Source organism: Oratosquilla oratoria, chromosome 31 (assembly GCF_046742065.1).
Source record: "Oratosquilla oratoria isolate Oo_2021 chromosome 31, ASM4674206v1, whole genome shotgun sequence".
Taxonomy (NCBI): Eukaryota; Metazoa; Arthropoda; class Malacostraca; order Stomatopoda; family Squillidae; genus Oratosquilla; species Oratosquilla oratoria.
This window is the reverse complement of record NC_134807.1, coordinates 35,765,163-35,780,162: the sequence shown is the minus strand read 5'-3', so window position 1 is coordinate 35,780,162 and position 15,000 is coordinate 35,765,163. Positions and strand designations below refer to the sequence as shown.

The following is a 15,000-nucleotide window of genomic DNA, read 5'->3' as shown; positions in this document are numbered from 1 at the left end:
AGGTAATGCACATAGGTAAAAATAACAGTAAGTACGATTACAAGTTATTTGGAAACTCGTTAACAAAAGTGGATAGTGAAAAAGATCTCGGCGTAATTATCAGTAACGACCTCAAATCATCCAAGCAGTGTATTTCAGCCTCTGAGAAAGTAAATAAGATTCTGGGATTGATTGCGCGATCTTTTGATTTCAAAAGTCCATCACTTATTAACAAGCTATATAAATCGTTAGTTCGTCCACATTTGGAATATGCTGTTTCCGTATGGTCACCGAATCTCATTAAAGACATTGACAGATTGGAAAAAGTACAACGGCGAGCCACAAAACTGATTCCAAATATCAAAAATAAATCATACGAAAATCGACTTAAGCACATGAATCTGTTTTCCCTAAAAAAGCGTAGACTCAGAGGTGACTTGATACAGGTCTTTAAGATTTTAAAGGGAATTGACAACATCAAAAGTGACCAAATTTTCACATTGAATGAGAATCAGACAAGAAACAATGGTCTCAAACGGTCCGGAAATAGATTCAATTTGGAAGTAGGTAGAAACAACTTTGCCAACCGTGTAGTTAATGAATGGAATAAACTTCCTGCACAGGTAGTGCAATGTAGTTCAGTTCGAAGCTTTAAGAATCATTTAGATAAATACCTAAGTAAGATGCTGTAATGATTATAATTTATGTTATATTATTTGTTTTTGTTTTGTTATAATTTATCTGTCTGATTTTCATTTAATATTAGTTATATGTCAATTTATTATCATTTACTATTTACCTGTTTATTTGTTATTCAACTATACCTATGCATTTATTTATGTATTTTATTTGTTATTTACATTATTATAGTTTTTATTTATTATTAATATGATTTTTTTTTTTTTTTTTTGGCATCCGACCTAGATATGGATCAAAAGGTCTCCTGTCGGCATGCTCCGCCTTTGTAATCCTTTGTAATCCCGCCCAAATATGAAAATTTTCATCGTTTCCCTGCAAATAAACACACACACACACACACACACACACACACACACACACACACACACACACACACACACACACAAGTGTACACATACTGTATAAGCACACACACGCGCGCGTGTACACATACTGTATAAGCACACACGACGATATCTCCCCTTCACGTAAAATACAAGTATATACACACACACGTTCGATTAAATAAGAAACTCGGTGGAGCGGTTAGTAGAGACTCAGACGTCGAAGACGAAATTGTCGGTGATACCTGGTTCGAACCCTGCTTAAGCTTAAAAAAAATTCAGTATTGCTGCGCTTCGAATCGTTACTCCAACTCTCGTGGGCGGGGAGTTTGGGATGTGTGTGCGTGTAAGTTTATAGATCGGACATACGTGCTCTGAGCTCTCTTCCGGGAGGGAAATAGCTGTCGATCACGAGTCCAACACGTGATCCAAAAGACCAAGGTGAATCACACACACACACATACACACACACATGTGAACGTGTACACATATAAGCACACACGACGATATCTCCCCTTCCCGTAAAATACAAGTATATAAACACACACACACACACACACACACACACACACACACGCACACACATATACACACACATATGTGAACGTATACACATATAAGAACACACGACGATATCTCCCCTTCCCGTAAAATACAAGTATATAAATACACACACACGCACACACATACACACACACATGTGAACGTGTACACATAAAAGTGCACACGACGATATCTCCCCTTCCCGTAAAATACAAGTATACAAATACACACACACACACATGTGAACGTATACACATATAAGCACACACGATATGTCCCCTTCCTGTAAAATACAAGTATATAAACACACACACACACACACACACACACACACACACACACACACACACACACACACACACACACACACACACACACACACTGATAATAGCAATGAGCTAGAGAGAGAGAGAGATAACGGGGGGAAAATATAATAGTCCCAGTCTTCCTTGGCGTTTCAGTTTTCTTCAGTGTTTCACAAAGAGAAAACGGAACCATCCAAATGACGTCAGAAGCTGCGCAGAACGGCTCAAACGGTTAGACCTGGTGTATATAGATCTTGGGTGAGGCCAGGAAGGTGAAGTCCATAAGGGGCGGGGTAGCAGATAAGAGAGGGTCGGCTCGGAGTCGGTCACCTTTATATAGTCGAAGAGGGCGTGGCTTGGCGATTCGTGGTCATGCTTTGAAGCCGAACGTATGGCACAAGATCTATATATACCAGGTCTAACCACTTCCGACCGAATTTCGAGAGTGTTGGCGCAGCGGGCCCGTGACATCACCTGGCTGCTCAAAGTGGGGTTCGCGCGTCCCGTCGCTGTTAGTTGTAGCTGGTTCGTTGTACGGGCATGTCGCTGCCTCCGCTCGCACCGCTCCACGCAATTAGTTATATTCTGACAATGAAGATCTATATATACCGGTATATATAGATCTTGACAATATGGCTTATTGTACCATTAAGGGTTGTGGCTCAAACCAAAGAGGAATTAAGCCAAATGTTAATTTTCATCGTTTCCCTGCAAATACACGCACATGTGAACGTGTACACATATAAGCACACACGACGATATCTCCCCGTAAAATACAAGTATATAAACACACACACACACACACACACACACACACACACACACACACACACACACACACACACACACACACACACACACACACACACACACACACACACACACACACACACACACACACACACACACACACACACACACACACACACATATGTGAACGTGTACACATATAAGTACACACGACGATATCTCCCCTTCCCGTAAAATAAAAGTATATAAATACACACACACACACCCAAAGAATCTTACGACTCGGTGGCGCAATTGGTTGAGAGTCAGGCATATAATGTCAAGGTATCGGCGGTACCTGGTTCGAATCCAGCCCAGGTTTAGTTTTGTTTTTCAGTCTCGCTGCGCTTCGAGTCGTTACTCCAACTCTCGTGGGCGGGGAGTTGGAGATATGTGTGCGTGTAAGTTCATAGATCGGACATACGAGCTCTGAGCTCTCTTCCGGGAGGGAAATAGCTGTCGATCACGAGTCCAATACGTGATCCAAAAGACAAAGATGAATCACACACACATGTGAACATGTAATAAGCACACACGACGATATATCGCCTTCCCATAAAACACACACACACACACACACACACACACACACACACACACACACACACACACACACACACACACACACACACACACACACACACACACACACACACACACACACACACACACACACACACACACACACACACACACACACACACACACACACACACACACACACATATGTGAACGTGTACACATATAAGTACACACGACGATATCTCACCTTACCGTAAAATAAAAGTATATAAATACACACACACACATTCAAAGCATCATACGACTGGGTGGCGCAATTGGTTGAGAGTCAGGCACATAATGTCAAGGTATCGGCGGTACCTGGGTCGAATACTGCCCAGGTTTAATTTTTTTTTTTTCAGTCTCGCTGCGCTTCGAGTCGTTACTCCATCTCTCGTGGGCGGGGAGTTGGAGATATGTGTGCGTGTAAGTTCATAGATCGGACATACGAGCTCTGAGCTCTCTTCCGGGAGGGAAATAGCTGTCGATCACGAGTCCAATACATGATCCAAAAGACAAAGATGAATCACACACACATGTGATCATGTACACATATAAGCACACACGACGATACATCCCCTTCCCATAAAACACACACACACACACACACACACACACACACACACACACTGATAATAGCAATGAGCTAGAGAGAGAGAGAGAGAGAAAACGGGGGGAAATATAATAGTTCCAGTCTTCCTTAGCGTTTCACAGTTTTCTTCAGTGTGTCACAAAGAGAAAACGGAACCAGCCCGATGACGTCAGAAGCTGCGCAGAACGGCTCAAACTGTTAGACCTGGTGTATATAGATATTGATATGAACCAGACAACGCAGTGTACCGTAACCTAATTGCTATAGATATTTTCTTCTTAGGTACTCAAAGAATAGGAGAGCTCATTCGGGATGGAAATGATAAAACTTTACTCACAATACATCAGCTTGTTCATGTCATGGCCACAAAGTGCGTAGGATAACAAAGCAGGTCAAATACAAAAGATCGGATGCATGGATTTGGGCACATTCATCTGACATATTATCATATTATGAAATGGGGTTAAATCAAATCACCCAACACGAGACGATCATAATTACAGTTATCTTAAGTGTACTCTCTCTACTTAGGTGAGTATGGCCATTTGTAAATGAGCCAGAAAGTTGTCACTTTGAGCTCAATAACGATTGCATTAGTTCAACTTAACAAAACACTTTTATGAAAAAACTATTCATTGATTAAAACTAAAACACTTTTTAGGTAAAAGAATACAACGAATGTCGCTCTAAGGTAATCTTGCAGCAACATAAAAGATGCTTAGATAATCTGAAAATAGTTGCTTATATCAAAGATACTCAACAATGACAACTCCCTTCTCCTGGTAAAAACGAGCAGTAAAGGCGGGGCCAATCTTTTGTTGGACACTAGGTAGCGTCCATCCTTACGCAATGAGCGACGCTACCACAGCAGAATTTTTTTTTCATTATAGTGTATGTACTACAACTTGTAATCTTTTTGGTCAAGAAGTATGGGACCACTGTTCTAACCTTCGTGCTGAGTTGATAAAATGAGGGTTCTAGTTTCTATTATTACATGGAGGAAGGCCGTTAGTGATTGAACACAAAATAAAAGCTAATTAGGCCAATTCATTAGTGAAATATGAGGAAAAGAAGGGAAAAGAAAGAAAAATCTGAAGGTGTCTAGTGAAGAGAAAGGGAGGGATAAAAGGCTGGTGCGTGAAGGGGGAGGTTTTATGGATCAAATTGAGCCTGAATGTACTTGATGGTGCCTCCTTGGAAGAACCTTATCACTAAGCACCAACTGAAAGTTTACAGTCACATGGCATGTTTCTCGTACAATGATCCTGCCCATAGATTAATCTTTGTGAGTGATGACCCATAATGAACGTGGATGAGGGTGGCGGTGGAGAAGGGGAAGAACATGGGACGCCGTTGCGTCAAGGTAATTCTTTCTTCTTAGAGATGGATCAGAAGCCTAGCTGGTAGCTTGTCAAGGAGGGTAAAAAAAGATGGAGGATAATGATGATTGTGTGCGTATGTGCGCATATTTACCTAATTGTAGTAAACAAGGAAGAAGCAAAGGTCGTGGAATCGCGTCTCATACTTTCCAATTTATCATATTTATCCTCAAAGTTATGTATAGTACCAATTTGGTACATATCTTTAATTTCCAATTATCATATTGTGGGCGTGTATGTGCGTATGCGTGTGTATGTATGCGTGTGTGTGTATATGCGTGTGTGTGTATGTATATATATATATATATATATATATATATATATATATATATATGTGTGTGTGTGTGTGTGTGTGTGTGTGTGTGTGTGTGTGTGTGTGTGTGTGTGTGTGTGTGTGTGTGTGTGTGTGTGTGTGTGTGTGTGTGTGTGTGTGTGTGTGTGTGTGTGTGTGTGTGTGTTATTGTGTGTGTGTGTGTGTGTGTGTGTGTGTGTGTGTGTGTGTGTGTGTGTGTGTGTGTGTGTGTGTGTGTGTGTGTGTGTGTGTGTGTGTGTGTGTGTGTGTGTGTGTGTGTGTGTGTTTACATAAAATGATCTTCCATATATCCTGGTGCACATAATAGAGTTCCAGCAATGTATATGAGTATTACAGATGATGGGATATTACATAAAGACACCAGATATTGTTTTTCACATATATTATCTTGTAACTGCTTGATATTTTCTAAAAAAAGAAAAAAGAAAATGGGCACTAAAATAATGATACTTTGTCACATTTCGTCCTTTTATTAAATCAGATAAAATAGGAACTATTCATATACATTACAACCGAAGTATGTTTAGTTTTATGTGTAACACTTTTCCTCTCGTCTGTCACGGGAACTATGCATGCGAGTGTAGCTCCTGTTCTTCACTTGATTCGTCGCTTTCATCACTCTCCGAAGTTTCATCAAAGTTTGAAGAGTTTCGATTCAATTCGGGTGGGAAAGAGACTACAACATCTCCAAAGCCTTTTTCGAAATCTTGCTTGATTCTTTCGAGAATCGAAGTCTGCTTCTCGACCCCCCGATCGTCGCCTACCTGATCATCAAGCATTTCTGGTCCTTCCTGGGAGACAAGAGAGAAATAAGAAAGATCCTGACAATTACTAATCTGGTTTAAGATTTGGTAGACGACAGATTCTTTAGATAAAAATGACAGAATTGTGCTCATCATAATACAAAATAAATTTCCATGCTCGTATATCTCATTGGGTGATCGCTGGCCGAGCGGGTTAGATCGCAGCTACTTGCTGCGGAAGTCGGGGTGACGGCAGTTCGAACCCAGCCTCCAGCGAGTTGGACCAAGGGCATTGTTTATTGAATTCATAAAATGACAATTGCCAACAAAATGGTCAGAGTAGACACCATATGAAGATGAAACCTTTATTAAAACTACAACGTTTCGCTTGTTGAAGTCTTTTCAAATACATGATGTACTTGGAAATACTTCAAGAAGAGAAACGTTAGACTTTTAATCAATATTTCATCTTTATATGGTGTCTACTCTCATCATTAAATTCCACGCTACAAAGTCCTCCGTAAGGGGCACCGTCCTAGCATCTTGATAGGGGGAGTTTCGAGACATTAAACAGAATCGTTATATCCCATAACAGGGAATTGGAGCCCCGTGGTAGTCGGCTTACCTGTGAGCACTCTGAGCATACGATATCCGTCGATCCCGATTCGTCCACCTGGCATTGACAAACTTGGCAGTCTTTCCCTTCTACCACTTTGTCCTTGGCAACACGAGAAGCCACAACTCTCATAAATTTCGTCACCAGAATCTGCAACACATATACACATATGTACATTGTAGAGAAAAAATTACAGTAACAGCGATGAAATAGATAACAAAATAATAAAAAAAATCAGACCCTGCCTTCGCAAAGTTTGAACTCGCTCCTTCCGAGCTTGAGTTCCAAGTATTACCACTCCATTATCACCTAACGCTCAGAGTGGTGGAGTGGTAACGCTGGGAACTCACGCATAGAATATTAAGGGAAAGAGAGCAGAGGAAATGGATTTAGATACTTTGGGTGCGAATGTGGTGGGAAAGGGAGGAGTGGAGGTAGAGGTAGAATGAATATTGAGAGAAGCAAGTAAATGCCTTGGTGGAATAAAAAGTGTAATGACAAATAAACATTTAGGAATGGATGTTAGGAGGAGATTATATGAAGGAGTGATTGTGCCGAAAGTACTGTATGGGGCAAAAACATAGAACATAAGGGAGGAAGAGAGGAGTTTGAATGCGTTTGAGATGAGGTGCTTGAGAAGTATGATAAGGGTTACTAGGCTGGATAGAGTGAGAAACAAGGAGGTGAGGAGTAAATCGGGGGTGGAAAGGGAGACTGGAGATAGGGTTGGTGAAAGAGTATTGGGAAGGTTTGGACACATGGAAAGAGTGGAGAAAGATTAGTACGAGTAAAAGAGATGTGAGAGGCAGAGGTGGCAGGAGAGAACATGAGGGGGCGACCAAGGGTGAGATGGATGGATGGGGGTAAAAGGGGCATTAGGAAAGAGGAAGGACGGGAAAATACAGAAGATAGGAGTGAATGGAGACTGGTTGTGTATGAATGATGCTGTGATGCATGAAAAGGAGCGGGTTGGGGATCGAGGGTGATGGAGTATATGTGAAAAATAATTTGACGGAGCCCAATTGAATTTCTCCCCGTCTTCTCTTTTTCTGCATGAGGGGAAGGAGATGGAATTCGCCTTGCTGTGGATTTGCTGTGTCTTGGGGCACTGCTTCTGACCCAGAGCAGTCAGTGAGATGCAGAGATGATCCGTCATCCAAGAGGAGACAAAATAAGAAGGAGGGAATGGGTTGAATGGGAGTGGAGTATGTGGGGATGGAATGGGCGGGAGTGGATTTTATGCTTTTGGTTTTGGCTACCTCCCTTGTAAAGAGGAAAAAGCCTTTGATATATGTATGTATGTACATGTATATATATATATATATATATATATATGTTACAGTGAATCTGTAAAATCAGGGAATATACATATTCCCTGATATTTTCAGGAAATGTGTATAATGTCTGATCCACTTGGGGAATATGTATATTCCCTAAAATTTTCAGGGTATATACATAATCCCTGAAATTTGGACCTTATTATCATACAGATTCCCTGAAGACGGAATACCAATGAGGATCCTATTTATTTTGCTACATTGGAGAATACGTACGATACTATTAAGCGTGCTCACATTGCGCTTGGCCACGGAGGTCGCGATAAGATGGTGAAGGAATTAACCAAAAAATATGTCAATATTACGCATGACGCCATATCAATTTACAAATCACTGTGCATCGAATGTCAACGTAAACGTAAACGGACAACAATTAAGGGACTGTTGTTCGACTAATTCTGACGAAGAATTTTGGTTCCAGGACATAGGTTGTCCTTGTTGACATGCATTCAATGAAGGAAGGCAACTATAAATGGATAATGGTTTACCAAGACCACCTTACAAAGTTCTTTGTCCTGAGACCTCTCACATCAAAACGTGCTGCGGAGGTTGCTTATCAGCTTTTGGATATTTTTCTTTTACTTGGCGCACCGGAAATTTCACAATGACACAATGGATCGGAGTTTGCTGCTAGTGTTATAACCGAACTTAAGCTGCTTTGGCCTGATCTCGTAATGGTTCATGGAAAACCTAGACATCACCAGAGCCAGGGGTCAGTTGAACGTGCCAATTGTGATATCAAAGATATGTTGGTAGCCTGGTTGGGTAATAACAAACCACAGACTGGACAGTTGGATTAAAATTTGTGCAATAAAAAAAAATAATAAAATAAACCTCTAGCTACCAATCTGGCATTAAAAGGTCACAATTTGCTGCGTTGTTTGGATCAGATCCTAAAGTAGGTCTCACAACTTCTGCTCTTCCACATGATGTAACTCACCGTCTGCAAAGTGAAGACGATCTACTGTCAGTAATTACGGATGAAACAACTTCATTCGAACCACCTGCTGTAGAACCACCTTCTGTCGAACCACCTACTGTAGAACCACCTGTCGAACCAATATCTATTAAACCTCCTTCTGTCAAACCACCTTCTATCGAACCACCTGCTGTAGAACCACCTGCCGAACCAACATCTGTTGAACCACCTTCTGTCAAACCAACTTCTGTCGAGCCACCTGCTGTAGCCACCTTCTGTCGAACTACCTGTTGTAGAACCACTTTCTGTCGAACCACCTGCTGTAGAACCACCTGCTGTAGAATCGCCTTCTTTTGAGCCAACATCTGTAGAGCCACCTTCTGTCGAACCACCTGCTGTAGAACAACCTTCTATCGAACCAACATCACCACTCTCCGTTCGTCAAAACAATATTATTTTTCAGCGAAAACGTGCGTGCGAAGCTCAACTTTCACAAGATGAACGTATGGTTAAACGAAGTCGTCGTATTATGGACCGTGGAAACGTCGGGAACAATGTTATGATTCCGATACCAGTGGTGGGTAGGGGTCGTGGTGATCCAAGGAATATCATGGGAATGATTGTGGACATACACGAAAATGATAATTACACGATTGCAGTGAAAAGTGGCATACTGAGTGGGAAGTATACCAGGAATCAGTTTGATTTATGTACGTATGAACTGTACTCCGATGACGATGTGACAACCAATAGGGTTGTTTCTCTTCGATCTGCTGTACAGCAGAAGTCGAAGTCAGTTGGCCAAGGTTTCTCCAAATGCAACTGTGCTGGTTCAAAACGGATAATAAGCCCAGGATCACGAGCGACACTGCCCGGCCAATCAGTAGCCAGCATTCCGCCAGAGCCGGGTCACCAGAGCTGCGTGCTAGGCTCGCTCAGGTCGGGATCAGAAGAAGAATTCAGCGACCAATCAGCGTTCAGCACTCCGCCCGGGCCGATCAGCCTGAGCCTTATACTTCCTTTACAAGGCCTACGCCCAGATGCTTGCTTCTTATCACACTAAAAGCCCGTGAGAGCTTCACTCCCGAATTATACAGTACAGTATGCTTGCTTCAGAGATTAGAGAGATCCTGATTCGAGAGCACATCCACGCTGGATTTCTTCGCCATTAGAATTACGGCTTTTACCCGTCAATTACCCTAGTCACTAGCTCTGATTGACGTGCTACAACCATTTCACCATCGAAACGTACTGTTACCCGAGACAATTCCCCCGTCTTTGTGAAATCTCGCTCTGGTAGGATTATGCCCAGCATAACTCTCCCTGCACGATCGGCATAGCCCATGCGGTTCTGTTGAAAATTGCCTTTACGGCGGGAGAGGTGGGACCCCTTACGTCAAGACAAGCCCGGTCTCGCACGCTCTAGGTGCACTCGGGCCTCGTATTCGTTTGACTGCTTGCGAGGTAGACAGTTTTCGTTAAGTGAATTAGCACCAACGCGTTAGTACACGCCCACGCCCCCCTGCCCCTTAGATTTGCGTGTTTTTTTCACGAGTTTTCTTGTGCGTACTACGACTTAGCGTTATCAGTACCGCCATGGCGGGTACTGATACCATTGCAGGCGTGACCAAACGTAGGCGTTGGGCTCCAGCTTCTAAGCCTTCATCCGATGATGAAGCTGCTGTGGTGGTGGCCCCTCCTCGTAACAAGGGTGGCAAACTCCCCACCTTCAAAGTCGTACCCTCAGGAGGATACGACACTGCATTAGAGGTGGTGAGAGCTTTGGAGAAAGGCCCCCTCCATGGAAAGCTGATATCCCTCCGCCCCTCGGCGATGGTAACCTGCTACTGCTACCCAGCAGTTACCAACTCGTGGAGGAGCTGGAGGCGATAAAATCATTGGATGGTAAGCCTCTGAAGCTGGAGCGGCTTAACCTAGAGGACAAGAAACATCGACTCGTGGTACACGATTACCCGACCTCGTATATGACTGAGGCCATTGAGGACCACGCTCAGGTAATCGGTACCACGAGAATGCGCCGCTGGGATAAGACGCCCACACGCCAGGTTCTTATTACCATCAAAGGGGAACCGTTCAACAAGATTGATCTGGGGATGTATGGCAGGTATGATGTACGAACGTACATCCCTGACCCTCTTCGTTGTTTCAGGTGTCAGCGCTATGGTCATCACCAGGCGAGGTGCACTTCGAAACAGCCCAAGTGCGGCATTTGCAGCATGCCTCATGCCACTGAGACTTGTCTTAACAAGTTCAAGGCTGGCACTGAGACTGTTGCCAAATGCCCCAACTGTAGTAAGAAGCACCACGCCTGGAATATCTCTTGCGCAGTGCGTAAAGTTCAGGCCATTGCCTGTAAGGAGAGGACAGAGAAGCAACAGGACTTCATACCTGCCCCCCAAGGAACATTTATATGGGGAAGCAGGAAGCACTCTCCCACCACCGTAACACAGACACCTACACCCAGTGCTCCTGACATGAACAATCAGGAGCACTTTCCCGCACTTAAACCAGCTCCAACACACACAACCACAAGAACACAGACAGCTCCAAAGAAAGCAACCGCGGCTAAACCCACGACCACCCCCAAACCCACACCCACCTCCAAACCCACGACCACCCCTAAACCCAGACCCACGCCCCCAGTACCTACCCCACGAGCACAGGAGCGGCAGGCCCCTCCCCCTCAAAATCCGTCTGATGTCATCCCCCTGCGGGAGGATGATATTGAACTGATTGTGACTGGTGTAGTCTCTGGAATCGCAACTACCCTAGGGGAAAGTGACCCAGAGAAGACACTAGCCATGGTAGATATGGCCGTCAAGAACGTGCTCAAGCTCCTCAAAGAGAAAAGGAACCTGTCCAAGAAACCTAGCCGAAAGGAGAGGACTCCCTCCCCCTCTACCTCCTCATCTTCCGCCTCCTCTCCTGCCTCCTCCCCTGATTCCTCCCCCGTATTCTCTCCTGCCTCTACCTCCTCCTCATCCCCTTCCACTTCCCCCAAGCCCATCGCACCCACTTTTACAATTGGCAAAGCGCCCACAACATCAACAGCAAAGACGAGGAAAGTGACTTCTGCCAAGCCCCAACACCGTGTATGTGCCCTGCGGCTTGGAGACTCCTCTTCTGATAAGGAGGAAAACACCCCAACTGTTCAAAAGTCGCAACCCATCTTGTCTTCTGACCGGGGAGGATAAGATGAAGACGTCATGGAATTAGACAGGGAAGAACATCGCCCTGTTCAATAATCACTTAAGGTTGCTACAGTGGAACGTAAACGGGTTCCGCAGCAAAAGCTCGTATCTCCTTGCGCTTGCGCAAGAGCATGATTACGATATCATGCTTCTCCAGGAGACATTGGTGAGCGATAAGGTGCGATTTCCGAGATATCGCATCTTCTCCCTCACTCGCTTACCCACTACTAAGGGGTGCATGATCTTAGTCAAATCATTCATCCCCCTGCAGTGAGATCATGGACCCTGTATCATGTGGGGATGGTGTAGAAGTTCTTGCGGTTTGACTCCATCGGGCCCACGAAACGTACACTATCTATAACATATACAGGGGCCAGAGAGTGGAACTGGACCTTGGAGAAGTGTGTGCTCTTGCTGCAGACAGGCTCCTCATCATAGGAGGGGACTTCAACGCCCATCATAATATCTTGATGTCGCCCCAAGGGTCCAATGTCGCTGGGCGCCACTTAAGTTACGTACTAGATGAATGCCCTGACATTGCGTTGTTGAATGATGGTAATCCGACGCATGTGCAAGGTGGACGACTTGATCTGACCTTGGCGACGGCCACTCTCCTCCCTAGGGTAACCTGGGAGGTGCATCCTATTGTCACTAGTGATCACTTCGGTGCCTCTGTGCACATACGGGATGCACCACCCATACCAACTGTATTACCTGTTCCCAGGTGGAAGACAGCTTTGGCAAATTTGAGAGATCTGTTGAAGAATGGGCAGCGTTCTACGTTCCACCACAGGACGTGGAAATGTTAGAAGCTGAGTTTTCTGCAGCCCTTCAGGTGGCTGCCAACAGAGCCATCCCAAAGGCTCGCCAGTCCCCCAGAGAACATAAGAACAGTTGGTATTATACCCCTGAGGTGAGAGAGGCCAACCATCGGGTGAACATGCTTAGGCGTGTTTTCCGACGGCGCTGAATTCACACCAATTTGGCCAACTTGCGCGCTGCAGTTCATGACGCTCACGTCATAGCTGCAGATACTAGAAGAGCTAAATTTCTTGAATGGTGTGAGGGCTTTAACGCTCACACCTCCCTAGCAGAGCTGTGGTCCAAGCTCCGTAAAGCTACTGGCAGGACTCAACCGCAACATACTCATCATGCACCTGATGCTGAGACGCAGCGGCTGGTGCAGGAGTTTGTCTCTCGCTCCAGCAGCACCTTACTCCCGCAGTGTGTTCAAGACACACTGCAGGACCTCCAAGGAGTAAGGCGCCATAGTGTTGAGGACATGATGAGTCGGTCGGATGTTGCTGACGCTAGCTTTACGCTTCAGGAGCTACGGGTCACACACAGGACCAGCTCAGACACGGCACAGAGGACCTCGTCACCTACTCCATGCTGACCCATCTTGGACCAGCGGGTGACGAGGCACTTCTAAGGGTGATAAACGAGTCTTGGAGGACTGGCAAGCTACAAACAGCCTGGAAGACGGCAATCATAACGCCAATTCCAAAGCCAAAAGAACCTAATGCTTATCGCCCCATCAGCCTGACAAGCTGCATGGGGAAGACAGCGGAGAGGATGGTGCTAAACAGGCTGCTGTGGAAACTGGGCCCAATGCATGAGCATATACATGCTTACTGCAAGGGCACTGGTACAGCAAACAGTATAGTAACACTCCTCAATGCTGTCAGTGGCACACCGTCCATCGTGGTCTTTTTGGATTTGGAAAAGGCGTTTGAGCTGGCTAGTCCACTTGTGATATTAGACACCCTTGCTCGCAAGGGCGTAAAAGGCAAGCTGCTTTCTTGGATTGCGGACTATCTCAATCACCGGTCTGCGAAAGTAAGATTTTAGGGTCACATATCAGAGGCCAGAATGCTGGAGAATGGCGCTCCACAGGGGGGGGGGGGGTCCTCAGCCCCACTCTGTTCAATGAGCTCGTCTCCAACATTCTGGAACTACCTCTACCCAATGGGTACAAGGTTATCTGCTATGCAGATGACATTGCGCTCATAATTACTGGGAAACGGCGGTGTTTCAGCAGGGCCCAGCGTTGCTTAAGCACTGTGGCGACCGAATGTTGCATGTTAGGGTTAAAGATCTCCCCTACAAAATCGAAGGCCATGGCACTAGGACTCTGGAAAGAAGGGGAGCACCTCACCATCCAGGACCTTAGGCTGGACTGGGTTCACCAGTTTCAGTACCTGGGGGTCTGGATTGATGGGAGGCTCATCTTTCAGAAGGAACTAGCCTATCTCAAGGAGAGACTGAAGGCAAGAACCACAGATATGAGAGCAATGACGGGGAAGGCACTTGGTGCCACGCATCAGGTCCTTCGCACATTCTATGTGCACGCAGTCCGCAGCTTGGTGGACTACGCTGCCCCAGCTTTCATAAATGTGGCGACTACCAAGCTTGAAGACCTGAAGCCTTGCCAAAATGCCGCAGCAAGGATTATCCTGGGAGCTCAACCTTGGACCAAGATTGTTAACCTCAGGATGGAGGCTTCATTGCCTTCATTAACGTCACGGGTCAGAAGGCTGGAGATCAACTTTCTTGCCAAGATAGTCCAGAGCCCCAGGATAACTTGTGATAGCTCTGGGACGAGTGGATATTCTTATCCACTCCGATACCTGGCTATCGCAGGCGGCTGGGCTCCTGGACTCCTTCAGGCTCACCAGCGTTCTCCTTGA

At 45.1% G+C, this 15,000-nt stretch overlaps 1 protein-coding gene across 1 annotated transcript in view; it reads right to left on the bottom strand.

Moving 5' to 3' along the window:
• Window positions 1–5,932: 5,932 nt before the first annotated feature.
• Window positions 5,933–15,000, bottom strand: part of LOC143041518 (uncharacterized) — a 168,567-nt gene continuing 159,499 nt past the window's right edge. The window contains exons 40-41 of the mRNA XM_076213484.1: window positions 6,852–6,992; window positions 5,933–6,274 (exon numbers count right to left, since the gene is read on the bottom strand). Of these exons, the coding sequence (XP_076069599.1) occupies window positions 6,050–6,274; window positions 6,852–6,992 (366 nt within the window). The 3' untranslated portion in view covers window positions 5,933–6,049. The remainder of the gene's footprint in view (window positions 6,275–6,851; window positions 6,993–15,000) is intronic.